Here is an 18,422-nt window from a genome sequence, read left to right as displayed (position 1 = left end):
GCATCAAACTACAATAAAGCTTATTTGTGCAGCCATCTTGTCCTCTCTGTGGTACCTACACTTATCTTCTTCCTGTTTGGTAATCTATATATACAGCATTTCCTTTTAAAAGCCCCAAAGACCTTTGTGGCACTGACTGCTTTGCTCCAGAATGTGGTCCACTGCCACCACAGCCCAATGGTAAGATCTCTGAACCAAATTAAACTTAAAAAGACCCCAAAATATCTTCCTCCTCCTCATCTGCCTACTTTCAGATTGTTTCTTGTTCTTCCAGGTCTGCAAACAACAAAGGAACTCTAACAAGTAAATAGAAAAAGTAAGTACACCTCAGCAGAAGACAACAATAAAAAAAAAAAAAAATTAGCACCACCTGAATCAAGCCACTTCAGGGTTGTTATCAGCTCTTGCATCTTCTTTACAATTTTATCTCTTCTATAATCTTGTAAATTGCTGGCATTTCAGCACAAATGGAACATAAATATGTGAATTGCTCTATTAATTTTAATGGGACCGGATTTCATATTTCAAGGTACAGATATGCTAAACTGACACCTCTTCCCCCTCAACATTTTCAAATGGCTGTGACTGAGGGTTTAACAATTGGCATGTTGAAATACCAAACTCCAAGCAATAAATTATCAGAGCTTACCACAGAACCTGCATTCAGCAGCAGTAATGGTATATGATTAACTGTTGCACACAAAACGCTTTTAGAAGCTGTGTAAGTAGTCAAAAAAGTCAGGTGCTCCACAGTTAGAAAATCCCAGAATTAAGATTCTATCCTATTCCATTTTCCCATCTTCATGATCAAAAAAACCCAACAGTCAGACGGGTAATTTTTTCTGTAGACTTCTTCCTCACTCAGTGCAGGTAACTTCAAAAAAGACTTGCTCTAACTGGAAGTTTACTGCCATCAGTAACTGGAACTTTTGATGTTGTGTTTTCCTATTTCATCTTGGGGTACATGTATATGCCTTAAACATCCAAGGGTCAAAAACCTGACCTGGATTCACCTGTGCTCCTGTCTCTTTGTGGTTTCTGCTTGAGGACCTGAACTGTGGCATCTCAGCCAAAGGGGAATAAAGGCAAACAAAGATGGCAAAAGAGCCAACATCCATTTTTCTGTTCTGGTACAGGATGCCCCAGAGCAGGCTCTGGACCACAGAGAAGAGAGCAGCATGTGAGTGACTGCTTTTCTAAACTCTGCTTATCTTGGAGCTTTTGCTGTCTCCTCACACTGCAGAGGCATAACCAAAACTGGACATGACTGCTGAACTCACATCCAGAACTAACACATCATTCCAAGCTCCAAGCATGAAACTTCTGAGATGAAATGACCAAGCTGTTGGATCTCCCAGCCAAGCTAAAGACTGTGGTGAGAGACTGGGACAACCTGGTGGAAACTAAAGCCTCATGGAAGTCACCACCCAATACTTCTTCCTACCTTTGGTTTCTGATTGTACCTTTGGCATTTACTGCTACAGCAAGTGAGTGGTTCTTAAGTATTAATGCATCAATATATCCCTGCAAATGTGAAATGACTGTCTTATCTCCACAGGCAGGCATGGCATGGAAAGATTGTGGTAGCAAACAAACAAACAAGCAAAATGCACAATTTTATTAATTAATTAATTTGCATAAGCACTAATTTTCCTCAGACTGTCAAAATAGAGAACAGCCTGTCTGGTGAAAACATAACCTCAGGTAGTTTTGAGCTGCAGGAGTGAGTGCTCAGCTCTTCTGCCATCAAGCCTGGGACAGAGATAGGAAGGAAATCTCTTTCTTTCAGGTGGCATTCAGCTGCCTTAAATGAGACTTATCTTTTTATTACAAACTGGATTTCTAAGTCTAGTAACAAATTACAAGTTTAAAAGTTTTAGCTATGAGCCTATGACATAGTCCTCATCTATACATAGGAGATGTGTGGTGAATGATGTGTGAATCCTGTTGATTCCAGTAGCATGGGATTTTGGGGCTAAGGGGCTGAATGTTCCTTCCTTCCCACCATGGAATGTCACACCTAAAGAGATACTGTTGGCTTTTATTATGTATTTTTCCAGCATCAGGCACAGCAAATACCAACAGATTCTCACCCTGTGCATTGGAATAGAGACCAAGAATTTCTATTCTTATTATGAAGAATTATCTAAGAATTTCTATTCTTATTATGCTGTTGGAAGTATACTAAGCAGTCTGGAAGCAGGACAACACAATAACAACAGATAAAAAGCAGGAGATTCCAAGTACTTGTAAAATAATCTATTTATGGTTACTCTATTCAAGTGGGTAGTCAAGTTAAAAAGGCTCCAGACAACTTTTTTTACAAGGGAAAGCAAAACTTTATTCACAATGCTATAAGTAGTTAAAAAGTCACTCTTTTTCAAGTAGTATCCATTAATTTTAAAATTAACACCTATGGGACTAAATACCTGCTTAACAACCGAACTGGAAACCATACTCCATAGCTTAATTTTGTAAAAAAGCATGCATTTACACTACAGTCCCAATGTACTGCCCCTAAGCAGTATCACTGAAGTAGTGCATGAGTGGCTGCATGACACTTAAACTCTCAGCTGTCCAGCCACCTTTCTTTTGTTCTGAATCAAAACACGGCATACATGTATTATGATATTTTTAATATTTTTAAAATTTTCCTCTGAATTATTTAGGAGAAAGTAAGTGTAATAATAAGCATAAAATAAATACAGAGCAAATCAGCTGACAAATAAGAATGTTAAGGCTTAGAAGTCTGTAACTTAAATGACTTCCTGAAATAGACTAATGAGATAAAATCAGTTTGTGAGAGCCACAACCATTTTATCCTTCATCTGTAGCTTCTTTTTGATAAATTATCTATTTCTTATTTAGTGGTCTGGCAGCATTTTTTTCATCAGTGTGATTTAGCAAGGAGCAACCAGCATTTTCTGGATAGAGTGTACTGTAAAACACCTGGTTCACTGTTGGGAAGTACAAGGACATCCAGCGATTTCAGCTCTGTTGGCTGCACCACTAAACCAAGGTCTCCTGCAGTGTTGTGTTTAACAGCACTGTCCTCACCTGCAGCACAGAATTTAGCCACCTCTCTATGGAACACTTTGTCCTCAGCAGCTTCACGTGGACTCCAAGTTATCCCATATAATGCCACGTGGGACAGTCACACCGGCCTCCAACACTCACACTTTCTTTAGGACCAACAGACTGCACTAAGCTGTCTTGGGTTTCAAAGGAAGATTAGTGACCATCTGTCTGGATCAGGGGTGCCACATCTGCCAGGGAAAAGTGAACACCAACTCACCCCATGCTGGGACTACAGCATGGAACAGAGAGCAGATTAGAAAAGGAAGGGCTTGGGAAGAGTGAGCAATAATCTGTTCTTTGCTGACATCTCTTCTGACACAAAAACTCAGGGCCACCAACAGAAAATAGTGAGAGCCAGGTTCAAAACAGTTAAAATGTGGTGGTGCTTCATACAGGCACTAGAACCATGGCACTTTTTGCAAAGGAAGTTGTATACAATAGAAGTTTTTCAAGGCTGTAGAGGGAGACTGGATGAGTGAGGTTCATTGGAGGTTACTGATTAGACAAGCCATAAAAACCTCTGGAAATGCCTTGAACTAAAACCAGTTGGAAGCTGGAAGAGCATTACAAAGAAATCTGATTTATGTTTGACTTACTCCTTAGGCATGTAGGCCCTGCTGGGAGCCAGAACAGGGACTCAGACCCTTGGTCAAGCTCCTACAGTCACTTTTGTGTTACTAAGAAAAATAAATATGCAACATGACTCTTGAATTAGATACATATGGTTTTCCTGCACTGCACTTTGTTGTGATTTTGCTGTCCTCAGAAGGACTTGTGATTTCCCCTGCAGCACAGAATGAGCTCAAGAAGCATCTCAGGTTGTCAGCACATGAGTGCTTCTCTGCCTGGTCTGCAGAGGAGTTTGGTTTATATAACTCTGCAATCTGCTCAACAAGGGACAAATTCCCCTCCCTTTCAAAAGAAGGTCTGAATAATGCTGTCACTTAGAACAAATGGCATAAATTGATTTAATTAGGACTTTTTAAACTGATAATACAGTTTATATGTGCCATAAAAAACACCTCAGTGTGTATGGGTAGTCTCAGCTCTTAACTAGTCAAGTAATTAAAAAGTTTGGTCTACTGTCAATTAATTTCCTGGAAATCTACAAAGAATTACGAAATGCTGGTAGTCTGTGCTGCGAGCACAAAGATGTAACTCCCACAGAAGCATCATATACTGTTGTGAAGATACTCGGAAACAACTAATAAAACCAACAACCATGCAGAACTTTTAACATCAAAGTTTCATGAAATTCACCACTGGGAAATGCAACACAATGAACTCCAAAGACTCATTGCTTTGATTTGATTCTGACTGAACTAGTGTTACTAGGGAAAGACTAGTTTACCTTTGTGTACACCATGAAAAACAACTTTCAAAGACAATAGGAGACAAAAACAAAGTACCAAAGCATGAAACAAAATCCAATATTGATCTCTTTCAGAAAATCTGTACCTGTTGTGCAAGCCCACAGTTCTGCAGGCACCTGGAATGTTTAATCTTCCTTAGAGTACTGGCTAAAATGGTAGCACAGAAAAAACAGAGATGAATGTAAATTAAGACAATGTTGTGAGAAATGAAAGAATTATTCCCATGTGATCTCAGAATGAAGAAAACTGCACTTCACTCAAAATTAAAAGTAAGAGGGTACATAACAAAAAAATGCCAAATACTGTGTTAAAAAGAAAGTGCAAAAATTAGTTTTAGAAGTAGGCATTTCCACTCAACACCTCTCATAAAAAACACAAAGGTGTATCAAAAAATACTGAAAAACGATGTCTAAAGGCTCTGCTAACTGTTTTTGGTACACACAGCAATTCTTCTTAGCTCACTTGAGCTAAGCCAAGAATATAGTTTTTAAATAAGTACCTATAAGGTCTTCAGGCACACCTGCACCCAAACCAAATGAAAACAGTATCTGCATACATGAGAGAACCTCTGCCATTTTCAGCACAGGCTGCTCAGTAACTTGCCTTAGAAGCCTCTCAGGATGTCTCTCACTTCTGATTTTGTTTATTATGGGGTTTCTGGCACCTTGCTCTGCAAGGTGTGGCAGCCCTCACCATGACACCATGGAAGGCTGTGGATGTTCTGGCCTGGCACCAGGAACACCCCACTTTGAGTAAGGATGCTGTCTGCCACCCCCAGGGCCCCCCAGAAGCTGTTACCTGGGCGGGCAGTCCTGCTGGTGGCACTTCTTCTGCCGCCCGTTGGGCTGCGTTGCTGGGTCACAGAAGGAGTTCTTGATGGCTCCGCTGCCCCTCCACACGCAGTGGGCGATCTGCCGCCGCACGCCTGCCAGAGACACACACACACACACACAGACACAAAGAATGGAGCAGGAACCCCCACAGCCTGGGGAGAACTGCACATATCCCCGGACTGCTGCATCCTTCCGCCAAGCTGGAAAGGTTAAGCAGAGCTCTTCTGGATCAGATCAGAGCTCAAGTGACAAATTAGAAAACGCTTTGCTTAATGTGTTTGTTGGCCTCAGAAATGGCTCCTGCAGACCCTCGAGCAGGTTTAAATGGCTATAAAGGGTTCTTGAGTTACCCACAGACAAGAGGAAACACAGCAGCATCAGACTATTCACAGCAAGCCTGGTTTTGCTGACATTTTGTTTGTTCATTTGGAAGGCTGTTTAAGCAGAACACAAACCAGAGTCACAGAATAATGCTGTCACTTTATGTGAATTCAACTTTTAAGAAGTTTTGGTACACATTTTGACTGAAATTGATCATGAAAAGGGTCTTCTATTTTCTAAGTAAAAATACACAAGGTTCAGCATAAGAGGCAAAGCACAGTGATGAAGAGACACAGAGAAACAATCCATACAAACAATCTGGGTTATTTCCTAACATTTCCATTTCTACAAAATCCCACTTATTTAACAGAAAGAAACATGAATCAAAATACTACATCACCCTAGTTTGAATCTACAGAAAGCCATTTTCCAGGGGCATGCTTCCCTATAGTTTTGCAATAATTTGAGGCAGATCTCATGCCTCAAATTCAACGCAAACAGAAGTATTGCAATATAACAGTTTGAAAGGTAGCAATGAGTCTGATATGGAGGCATTAAAACAGTACAAGCAAATTTTAAGTATTAAAAAGACTGGAAAAGTATTTATTAACTCTCATTAAATTAACTGTGCAATTAATTCACAGCAATTAATACATACATGGTAGATCACTGCATCTCTAGGACTTTTATCCTTCTCCTGGGATGCACAGGGCCTAACAGCACTGTTATCACTGCATCAAGGGTAAGTGTCAGGCTACTTTGCATTATGCTTAGGAAACAAATTTTTCCTTTCCTCAGGCCTCCTAACAAGTAATGTGGGAAACTGTGTGGAAGATAAGAACATCAATCCATAGAAAATAATTGGGAAATACTAATATATTCCCCTGCAACATATAGACACATAGGATCATAAAAATGTTGAGGTTGGAAAAGCCTTGTAGGATCAATAAATCCAATCATTAATCCTGCGCTGGCTCAACAACACAGAAAAGAGTTTTGGATGCATATTCACATCATTTCATAGAAATCAATGGAAACCTATGTCCCCTTTTTTACCACCTGAGAACATCAGGTGTGTGAGGAAATGCTTTCACTCTGATTACTTTCAGACTTCTGACAGAGACATATAAAACAACTGCTGAATCCAGCACAAGATTTGATGACTGACTTTCCTCCAGTCAGATACAAAGGCTGATCCTCTAGAACAGTGATCAGTGTCCCCTGTAAGGGAAGATTAAGAGACTGAGCCATTCAAGCTGCAGGGTCCATGGTGTGGAAGCTGCTGAAAGACTGAGGTAAGTTTGGACATGGTGATCTCTTATTTGTAGGTGAATTGAAGCAGGAGAAAGCTTTTTTGGCTCAGTGTAGGACTCCCAGGGAGCAGTGCTTTCTTTTATGCTCTGGTATAAATATGACTAGAAAATTTAGCAACCTTTCTGCTAACTGTAAACAAAGCAGTTCCCAGAAATGTATCTATCCCTTTCAAAATCATGATATGTTGCTGTTCCAAATACAAACAACAAAAAATCTTTTGCTTTGATAAATTTTTTAGTGTCATTTCAGCTGCTGCAATTCACTTTAAAGCCCCTATAAACCTTTGTACAAGTTTTGCTTTGAAGCTGTACATTCTCATAAAATGATCAGCTGACATCAACAAACTATTTTATTCTAACAAACAACTTCTTTATGAAAGTTATGTGAACTCCCACTGTACTTTCGAAATCTCTGGTAGTTCAGCTCCAAAGCTGGAAAGAATCCTATACACATATATCCATACACACATATAAATGTATGTTTACATGTTATGACATAACGAAACAGTTGTTTTTATTAGCTTGAACAAGTTAAAATAGAAAACACTGCATAAGTAGACAGCTACTCACTACTCACCCAGCCCTAGCAAGTATTTACACAGTTATATAACTTAAGTGGGTAGTATCCTATTTAAGCCACAGATTAAAAATTCTAAATATACTGAAACCTCAGTAATATTTGAAACCTAAACTTTATTTCTAAAGGGTTTTGAGAGGTAGCTGTTTTCCTCCCTTCACTTCACAGAAGGCTTTTACTTCTCTCTGACCTTAATGCTGACTGGTTCACCAGATGTGGACTATCTCAGCTCTGTGAAAAAAACAACTTTGGGGAAAGACAGGAGAAACATAGAAAGATAATCATCAGATCAGAGAATAATCTTCATTTCACTAAATCTGCTAAGAGATTCCTTATACTTCTCTGTAACACTTCATCCCTAATGCATGACTCTTTAGATGTGAGGCTGACCCACACAGATGTTGATTTCTCACTTGGTTTGCAAAGAAAGGTACCAGTTCAAAGTCATCTGGGTGTGAAAGGCTTTTGAAAGAGAGATTAGAAATCTTGATGCTGCAGAGCCCTCAGTTTGGGCTGTAAACAACAGAAATGAAGGATCATAAGCAAATGTATAAAAGATGTTTGAGAAAAAAACATATTTGATTTTAGAGCTCATTTGAACATGTAATTGAGTTGTGCACTTAGATACTCTGCAAGGAGTTCACTTCGTATTTGAATGAACAAATTATATTCTGTTCATGCACAAGTTATGCACAGAATACAAGTGGCAATCTTTACATTAGCTACACATACTCAGTGCTATAAAACTCAGACCCACAGCAGTGAATGGAAACAGAGTGGCCTTTGTATTTAAAATCAATTCTAAACTGCAAGTTTAGGAACACTTGGAGACAATTTTGCAAAGCATCCTTTATGAAGGTTGTGAAGGATTTAGAGGGCACATAACAGTTAACCCCCCAAAAATCTCCAGGTTAAGTCCTTCTGCAGAGCTTTGAAAATCTGCCAATTACTTATGCTATCTATGGAGAAACAATTTTTTTATATTGGCTACTATTCTTAGTTGTGGCTGTCCTGTTCTATTCTTTTTGTTACATTTAATGCCACTAAAAGCTGGTTCTAAGAAACAAGATTAAAGCCTTTTAGAGAAAGAGGAAAGATTTATACTTGTAATTCCAACTTTACTCATTTCTTGATTATTTAAAGAAGGATTAATAGGTAGATGGTCTAAAAAAGAAACTCAGTGACACATTTAATTTAGTCTGCATGTAAAAAAGCTTTTTTTATTCTTAATTTAAAAGGCTCTACCTGTTGTCTTGAGTGCAGACTCTGGTGGGACAGCTCTTGTCTAGAGGGTGCAGCAGTTTGCAGGACACCAGTGTGCACACATTCTGACTGCAAAGCAATTCCTTTCATAAAGCATAAAGCAAATGGCAGGAAGAGATTCAACCTGTCCTGCACTGAGGACAGAAGAAAGCCTTATGACTTTTGCTACAATTTATCCCCTTTTGACACTTGTTTGCCATGAACTGGATAGTAATGTAATTTATTATTTTCTACACTGCAAATGAGTATCAGGTATTGCCATGTGTTCTCCTTTTCTCTGTATGCAGTATTAGGCATACTTGCCACAGAAAACATTGTTTTTTCAGTGAGTATTTTTCTCCCGTGCAGTGGTACAATAGACTGACCAGAGCCTTCTTTGACACTACAATAAATGGGAACACATGAAGGAACATGAGAACACATGAAAACATTTGAATCTTCTATTTCTCCGCTGCAGTGGAGCTGGAGAAGGATATGTGTCAGGGCATGGCATGGTGCTACCTTGAGGCCAATAATCTGGGGAAAAATATGTCCAGGGAACTGAAGAGAATGTCTCTTCTGAATGAAGAGACAGCTTTACTCTACAAAGTCTTTATTCATCACTGGAACTTCTTCCAAATAGATTTCTCATGGATAAGGAGCTGCACCATAGGGCTAAAATCATAGTTTTTCTCTTAGGACTGATGAAGCTTTCCTGTATCAGTCTATTGCCCTGTCTGCAGCCCCATTTATTATTCCCTAATGCAAATTTTCTCTCTTGGCTCCAGAAAGCATTTGTTTGTATTGTCCCAATTTCTGTGACTACCAAAGGCTGACCTACCCTTGGAATTGTTGTTGTGGTTTTGACCAGTGGTGATGAAAAGAACCTATGCTGGATCTTTGGCAGGTCCACATTTGCCAAGGGAACACAAGTCTAAGGATCAATTTCTCCCACTAGGTGAGGCTGTCAAAGTTAGTTCAACAGTTCATCTTCCTTGGTCCTTCTTTTTTATCCTAAAAATATTGGTTTATTGTTCACATAATTGTAATAATCCTTAAAAGGTATTTATCACAAACATTAGGCTAAATAAATACAGCTTTTCTTATTTATCTCTCTGTAGGCTTGTCTTCAATAACACTTGTGCAGCACATGCATAGCAGAAGATTATCTTGTCTACTTCAGTGCACTTTTATGTTATAAACTTTCCAGAATACTTCAAATGACAGTGATTTGGTACAACAAGTGTGTTCCTGCCAACACTGGTAAGTTCTGAACCTAAAGAGAGTGAACATTCACATAAAATCAATCACATTGTTCATAGCCAGAAGGAAGCTTTGGAAGTCAGTTGGACATCAGGGAGAATTTCTTCACTGAACAGGTTGTCAAGCATTGGAACAGGGTGCCCAGGGAAGTGGTGCAGTCACCATCCCTGGGAGTGTTCCAGGAACAATTGGATGTGGCACCTGGGGCCATGGTTTTGTTGACAAGGTTGTGTTTGGACAAAGCTTAGACTCCATGATCTTGCAGGTGTTTTCTAAACTCAATGCTATGAACAGTGATGCTGGTCCACACCACAATGGCCCAGAGCACAACCAAATAAAACATGTACCTGCAGAGAACTGCAGGCAGATTGGCATATCAAATTTCCCTGCTCCAAGTGTTCCCTTGGAGTTCTGTGCCAGGATTTCTCTGTTTTAATGGGCAGGGAGTGAGAGACAATACCCTGACTGCATCACTGCATTAGTTAACTATGTCCTTCTTTAGACCTGTCCAGTTACTTTCCTAAACATCTGTATCTCAGAGGAAAGAGGGCTAGAGGTTTATTTGTTTCTTTTCTTCTGCCCATGAAGGAACACAGAGAACTGGTGAGGTGTCTGTGCCCTTCCTGAACAGGGCTCCACCTCTCAGTTCCCCTTCCAACTGATTTCACCAAATCCATAATCTTCTCTGAAACACATTATTTATTTCTGCTTATACAAAGGCAATAAGCTCAAAAAACATTTATGAAAAGCACAAATGCAGCAAACAGAAGAAGTCAATTAGCAAATAAAAACTGAAAAACCTCATATACCAGAGCTCTCTATCTAAGGAACCCACGTGGCAGTTAAAAATCAAAGCCCTATCATACAGTTTGTTATGCAGAAGAGAGTACACAGGACTACAATTTACCTAGTGAGAAACAGTTCTGGGAAAACTGCAGCTAATGTAAAAAGAACCTCAGAACAGCATAATAAACAGTCTACTAACACATTTCCCTCCTCTCCCCTTTTTATCACAACCATTTTTACATTAAACACGACTCACAAGTAGGCAGGTATCAGGACTAAAACCTACAGCACACAATTAAGTAAAACACTTGTTTTGTGCACCTATTTAAAGAAACTGGTGGGTGTCTCCCCACCAGAAAACACACAGAGTTTCATGCTGAGAGACTCTTCTTAAAGCAAAAAGCCAAGAAAACAAATCACATCATCTGTCTACTCAAGCATAGATATATATGAATGAACACACATTTCTATACTACATTGATTATAGATACAAAAGTATTTTTTAAATGATATGTTGATGTTATTTGGATGGAATATTTTACACTAGGCTTCTAAAAGTTTTTCTTTTCTTAATCTTATAAAATTAGGCCATAAAATGCCTTTTGTCCAAACCACTGAAAATGCATTACTTTAGTGTCTTCCTGAAGTGATGTAAAATTGTTACTCCTGCAGTCATCACTAATTTTAGAATCACAAGTGCATTTGTTAAAATACTTGTTCCTTCCACAAAGCAGTTAAAAAAGCAGTAATTACCAAAACCCACTAACAATACTCTAGCATTAGAAAAGGCCTTTCTCATATTATTGGTCTGTTTGTAACACTGATCTTCTGCTCTTCTGTACAGTTTTTTGACTGTACAGAATGGTCAAAAAACAAGGTTATGGTTTTTTCTCCAGAAATCTTTCACTGTCCTGTGAAAATCAAGAGCTAATTCAGAAGGCTACAACTCCTTTCCTCCAAGTTCAGACTTCCCTTCATATTCAAACTTTTCCATGTTCAAAATTATTTCTGCAATTGATGAATAAAAAAAAAAATACTAATGTGAAGATTTGGTCTCTTTATCCTTATTGTTGATTTACTACAAATATTAACTTTATCTCATTCATGTTAGCTGCTTTAGAGGAAGTTCTCCTTATAGCATTCTGTGTGAGTTGCCAGAAGCCAACTTCTAGACCTGTTCTTAAATCCTACTTTACAGTCACCATTCTGCTTGTCTGCTTTAACGTGCTGCACAGAACTACAATATAACTGCAGTGGTATCCAAGCCACTCCCAAACTGGCAAAGACATGGAAGTTCTCAAGACTAATTACAATTAAGTAATTATTGAGCAATGCACAAAAAAGAGTTGTTACTTGTCAAGTGATGAAATGAAGAATATTTTTTATAGTTATTATATTGAAAAGACTTAATGGGGAAACAATAGTAGGTCATAAATTTGTATTGCTGGAAAGAAGGACTATGGTGAAGAATATTGACAAAAGATTTTGAGGGAAAGGAAGCTGTACCTTCTTATTTTGGTTCACAGAAGCTGAGAATTTCAGGGCAGGTGTTTAGAAACCTGACTTACATAATTTTAAAAATTTTTATTTAGAAGTCAACATGCATTATTCAGAAAATCACAGAATAGCTGGGGTTGGAGATTATGTAGTCCAACCCCTCTGCTGAAGCAGGGTCAGCTGGAGCAAGCTGCACAGGATCACAACCAGGCAGACTTTGAATGTCTCAGAGAAGGAGACTCCACAGCCTCTCTGTTCCAGTGCTCTGCCACCCTCAAAGTAAACAAGTTATTCCTCACATTATTTTTGTAACCACGTGACCTAATTTCCCACCAAATACAGATTAAATAACATTACCTCTTTGAGGACTATGTCTATAATGAAAGCAAACAGAAGGAGAAAAAGGAAATGAGGAATTACCTCTTCCACAGGTAACACTGCAGGCTGTCCACTCTCCATATTGCCAAAAATACTCTGGCTCTCCAATCTCATTCTCATTACTTTCTTCTTTACGTACAGTGTACTCATACTCGATTCCAGGGTTAGTTTCTTGAAAAAGCAGCTAGAGAGAGTGGGGTTTATTAATTGTTTAATTAATAATCTACCAGTCAAAGGCTTGCAAAGTGTGGAACTGCAGGAATTAAAACTGCCCATCCTGGAGTCCGCTACCAGTTCAGAGAAAGAGACTTGCAGAATTCCCACCTCTGTGTCGACAGTGGCATACATCAATCTTTCAAAGACACAGCTGTTTACTGTGCACTTCTGCAAATACAGGTGGGAATAAATGGGTCACCATAATTGGTATTCTATTGACTATAAGAAAAGATAATGCAAAGTCCATCCAAAGCATCCCTATGCTGCTGATTAAGAGCTATTGCCTATCCCCATTATAAATTATAATTTTCCTACCTTCTGAAATAGCTGTTACAAAACAACCATTAAGTCAGAAAATTACAGATGCTATTCAGACACTGCTTTAATATTATTTTTCAGTGTTTCTGAATTAGGAAGAAAAATTCCAGCTGAGAAGAGGCACTCAAGAAATTTACTTGAGAGGGAGAAAGTAAACATCATCAAAGGATAAAAGACTTCAGCCATGAAATTTTACTCTTCTTCCCAATTGTACTAGAAGTGAAGTCTGAGCACTAATTAGTTATGTCTTCTCACCAGCCATTCAAAGGAAGAAAGTGGTATCCCATCACACCCCTAATACTTGTTTTAATTGCATGGTGGATACATGTGCAAGCAAGCCATGAGAGATACTTTCAAAGATCAAAGGCCAATTCCAAATTATTTTTTCAGAACTGACAGAAGCTGCTTATGTTTAAGTCAGAATCCATAAAGCAACATGAAAGAAACAAAAGAAAGCAGCCTCTGTGGATGTTAAATGGGTCAGTTTCACTTACCATAAGCTATTAACCCGTCTATGTAATGCTTTTCTTGCTCTGTGTAAGCTGTCACTGCTGTCAGCCATCCCTAGCTCTCACTGTTCACAGCCTGACATAGCTCCCTTTCTGTGACAACTTATTTTTCATCTGGATCTGGTTCACATCACAGCCATGTGTTGCAAAAATTTGGTACAAGAGACAAGAAAGTTTGGCAAGGGACTGTCCAGCTATAGGTGTCAGGATCCCTGTTCTAGTGGCAGCAGAGGATTACACCAGCCTTTAACAAATACTGGAGAATGATACAGGATGTGTTTTTAGGCAGGATGAACAACCCTCAAAAGCAAGGCGCTTATTTCTCTCCAAAACAGCTCAATTATTTTTTTTTTTTCAAGACAGTACATTAATGGTGGTTTATATGCACACCAACATATATATTTTCCCAGCCCCACTTCCAGGGCCCCAGCACATTCTGCTGCCATCCAAATGATCAGGTTCTGCTCGTGATCTCCCCTTTACCTGAATCCATATTGATTCATTGGTGGGTCCTGGAGCAGTCAGATTTTCTAGATCTCCTGTTCTGTCATACTGAAATATTGTGCCTGCCACTTTGTATTCACCATTCCACTGGATGATAAAGCCTCCATTCAGGTAGTATTTTTCTGGGTCTTTGCTTCGCACAGCAAGGAAATTTCCAGATTCTGTAACTTCCATGACTTTGATTCCCCTTGCACCTTTTGGAATTAGCCCAATGTCAACATATCCTAAGAGACAAGAAAAATTTACGGAGGTGAACAACAGAAATGTCACTGCATTTTACTTGTTTGTAAAATGATTAAAACAACAGCTTTGCTGGAAAAAATATACAAATGTCCTGTCACAGAACTTGTATTTCACATTGTTAATAGTGTAATTTCCAAGTCAGGGTTTCTAATATATAGTGTTTAGGCAATGCCAGTGGCATTTAGAAGGGATGCAGAGGTGAATGACTTTCAGAGCTGTGCCAGGGGAAGTCTACTCCACACATAAGCATCAACATTTCCACAACTATGCCCAAGGGCTCTGGCATACTGTAATCTGGAGAAATGCCAGGGAGTTCCAGCAAGTTAACAGCCTGTAGTGGGATAGGTTTTTTTTCAACTTGCAAAGAACATTTTCATCTGTACCCAATGTAGAGCTATGCACAGAATTCCATGTACCTTCTCTTAAATTTACTTCAGTGTAACTTCTCTGTGAAGTTACAACAACAACAAAAAAAAGGATGTTATTCAAATGTGTCAAATTACTACTATAAACTGAACACATTTTTGTAATTTGCCTATTTTCATAACAAAGTTCAAGGGCTCTTCATGGGTAGTTATCTGTTTAGAGATTTCTGGTCTGTGTGTTAAGAATGACCCAAAGCGTCTATTACAGAATTTTGTTCACATCACAGGCAATGTGTGACATCAGACTCTGTGCTTCTCACCTTACAGGAAGCTGCTATTGTTGTTGCTACTAAATTGTAAAAATAGGAAGTTCATACAGATTCTTGAACACAAACACAGTTATTGTGTTATTGTTATTGCCCCTAGCTGAGCCCTAGGAATAAGATGGATGAAGTTGCTACAAGCTGGTGCATTGGGAGTGTGAGCTGCCTTTGTGCTGGTTTACTTCAAGACTGGAACATGAGTTCCCTGTTCTCATCACTCCCTTCTGAGGTCATGAATTAAATTCTGAGACTCACATTCTGTTCATCTTTCTTGTGAAATCAGCTTATCACCTTTGATTACTCACTCACATGAGTGAGATAAACCACACTGGGCAGGCTAAGCAATCTTCAGTATCAATGTTCTTCACCTACCAGAAGTATTTCTGTGCTGCACAACAACCTGCTGCTGAAAGTAAGTGCCCAAGAATCTTTAACATCTGAATTTTCTTTGCAGCTCTTTTGTGCTGAAATAAACATTGGTTAAAATGTCATATGCTGAGTATGGTACAAAACAGAATCTGTCCACTTCAGGTCATTACATATATGGATTTCCAGTGATTGATGTTTAAGAAGGAGCATTTTCTTCATGTTACCTTTTGCAAGTCTTCTAGACTGACTTTGGAATTCCAAACTCTTTTTTTTAAGTGCATCAGTTTTTTTCTAAGTGAATGAAGTAACAAAATCTGGAGGCCCACTGAATGACTTTTATTATTCAGTATATCAGTGCTCTAGGTCTATTGTAAGTAACTAAACCTAATGATTCTCCCAAATGTTCTATTCATTCTGTGAAGAGAAGACACGTTATGAACAGTGTGTGATTATATAACTGAAGGCTTGACTAGAAGGCATACTTACAACCAGGACAAATGAACACAGCATGGAAAATCTTAATTATGTCACATCCTGACAGCTTGGCTTTGCAATGCTGGTGTCCTTTTACAGTAGGGTTGGGTTGGGGTGGTATTTTTCAATTAAATTAGAATAACGTTTGTTCAAAACACAAAGCATAAAAACTATAAAACAATTTTTATTCTGTTGCAACACAAAAACCTGTATATCCTTTCAAGATTTTGCATAGTTATTTTTGCCTGAATCACCTACTGCTGCTCATAAACCTTATTTTAAATGTATTGCAACTGTCTGGTAAGGGAAGTTACCATTTATTCAGTGTATCACACTTCCTTCTCCCTACCCCTCCCCATCAACTAAATTACTTCCTTATTTCCCGGAGCCTCTTGCTGATTCCCAGTAAACATTATCTGATTTTGAAAGGAAAGCTAATCAGCAGCAAGCTTTTGAGTTTGTCACTCAACATAATGAATTTTTGTTTAAAAATTCTGTGGATGCTGTTTATGTAATTGCTCCTGGTTATGTGATTTCATTTGATAAGGATCTAGAGATCCAAGATTCAATAAAAGTCAAATTGTCAGCTGTCTTACCTACACACAGCTCATTAAATCGTGGAGCAAACCTATTGTGGGTGCTTCTGCACACCTGTGAATTGGCAACCCTCAGATTAATCTTTCCCTTTTTAATTAAAATTAAATCTATATGCTCCCAAAACAGACATGATCAAATTAATGAAACCCTTGCTGTACACACAGCTCTACAAGAACTGGAAAACTTGTTTCTCCTTCCTCACTTCTGTGAGAAAAGAGTAGTTTTACTCAGGCCATTAGCACAGCATTGTAGTTCAAATGATGACCAGATCTTACTGTTTCTCCTTATCAAAACAGTTCACTTTCTACTCTCCAGCCTGTTGTATTTGCAAGCCTCTCTTAAAAATACACATTCCTGAGGCACAACCTTCCTCTGTGCCAAGCTCTAGACACTACCATGATTTCTCCACCCAGGCTTGACCTTCTTGCTCTTCCATGCCCAGCTCATGCTGCAACCATTTTGCCCACAAAGCTCAGCAGAGGCAACTTAAATGATTTTCAAACGAAACCCCTGAAAACAAGGTGGTGAATATTAGTGTCAACAGCTGAGACACTGTGTTCACATTAGACCTCTGATTTGTTTTCCTCCATGAAACTCCAACAGAAGCCATTACCAATGGATGCAGCCATGCCTGTGGCTCTGTTGGATGACCCTGGATTGCTATTCCCGTTTTTCATCCATAAGAAAAACAAAGACTTTTAGAGAAAATGCAAGTAATAATACAGATTTCAATACTTTCCTTTTTGACCATGAGGCAGTATGACTTCTAAGACTTCTAAGAAGACTTCTTCAGGTAAAACTGATCACCTTGCCCAGCCTTTCACCTTCAGTGAAAAGCTGAATTATTAAAACTCTTCCCTAGCATTTCTTTAGTTAAACATGGCAACTCAGTCAAGTCAGTCAGAGAACACAAACTGCTGCAGCTGCTAGACCAAGAAGGGCCCTGCTGGACTGAGGTTCTGAACAAAGATTTAAATCAGAATATAATAGGTTTGGCTTTGTATTTTTCTATGCCACTGGACACAAAAAAACTTTTCAAATCTTCTTTGCCAGTGACTGGAAGCATGCTTTGGTACAGTTTTGTTACCTATGCTGAATTAATGAGCCTGAAGTTTTCATGTTCACATAATCTTTTCAACAACCACTCTGCTATAAAATCTGACAAAACACTCACAACACATCTGTCAGACACAGAAAGAAAACAGATATTGTAAACAAAGCCTTTTTCCATTTCCCAGTTTAACACCTGTGCAGTGAGAACCACATGTCCTGAAGAGCCCACCAACCTCTGCCTTGCCTGACATTTTTCCTTTTTTATTCTGCAATGGAGTAAATTTATATGGAAGGGAGAGAATACGCAGCATCAATACATTTTTTTACTGAATCTAAAGAAAGCATTTTACTTAACACTCAGTATCCCTCACATCTGTCAGTGAGGCTGACTGAATCTTGTGGCAAGGAAAAGGTAAGTGAATATAAAACACAAAATGAATTTCAATAAAATAAAAGGCACTTATCCTTTCATAAGTTACAGTACTGGAACTTTTATGTAAAATTGTTACTCAAAAATGAAGTTCACATCTTCAACCTTGGAAAACTCCCACACAGTCAAAGGCAGAGTGAATTTTAGATTTGCAGAAGCAAAACATTTGAGGCTGAAGGATTACTGTAGTATTGGAAGAAGTCTCACATACATATGAAACCTGAACTGCTTCAGGATTGCAGTTGTCTTCACAGTTTATCTTTGCGACACAGAGAGAAGAAAAGCAACTCAAGTACAGAAAAACCCCCTGAAATATTACAGAAGCTTTTACCCCAAAGTTTGGAGAAAACGATCAAACTA

At 38.7% G+C, this 18,422-nt stretch overlaps 1 protein-coding gene across 1 annotated transcript in view; it reads right to left on the bottom strand.

Annotated features, from left to right (window-relative positions):
* The window catches only part of ADAMTS12 (ADAM metallopeptidase with thrombospondin type 1 motif 12), a 159,497-nt gene that overhangs the window by 22,967 nt on the left and 118,108 nt on the right, over nucleotides 1-18,422 (bottom strand). Inside the window, exons 15-17 of the mRNA XM_086867666.1 lie at nucleotides 14,188-14,432; nucleotides 12,704-12,845; nucleotides 5,250-5,376 (exon numbers count right to left, since the gene is read on the bottom strand). Of these exons, the coding sequence (XP_086723792.1) occupies nucleotides 5,250-5,376; nucleotides 12,704-12,845; nucleotides 14,188-14,432 (514 nt within the window). The remainder of the gene's footprint in view (nucleotides 1-5,249; nucleotides 5,377-12,703; nucleotides 12,846-14,187; nucleotides 14,433-18,422) is intronic.

Source organism: Cyanistes caeruleus, chromosome Z (assembly GCF_971803275.1).
Source record: "Cyanistes caeruleus chromosome Z, bCyaCae1.hap1.1, whole genome shotgun sequence".
In the NCBI taxonomy this organism is placed as follows: Eukaryota; Metazoa; Chordata; class Aves; order Passeriformes; family Paridae; genus Cyanistes; species Cyanistes caeruleus.
Note: the sequence above shows the minus strand (reverse complement) of the source record. Positions and strands in the feature narration are given on the sequence as shown.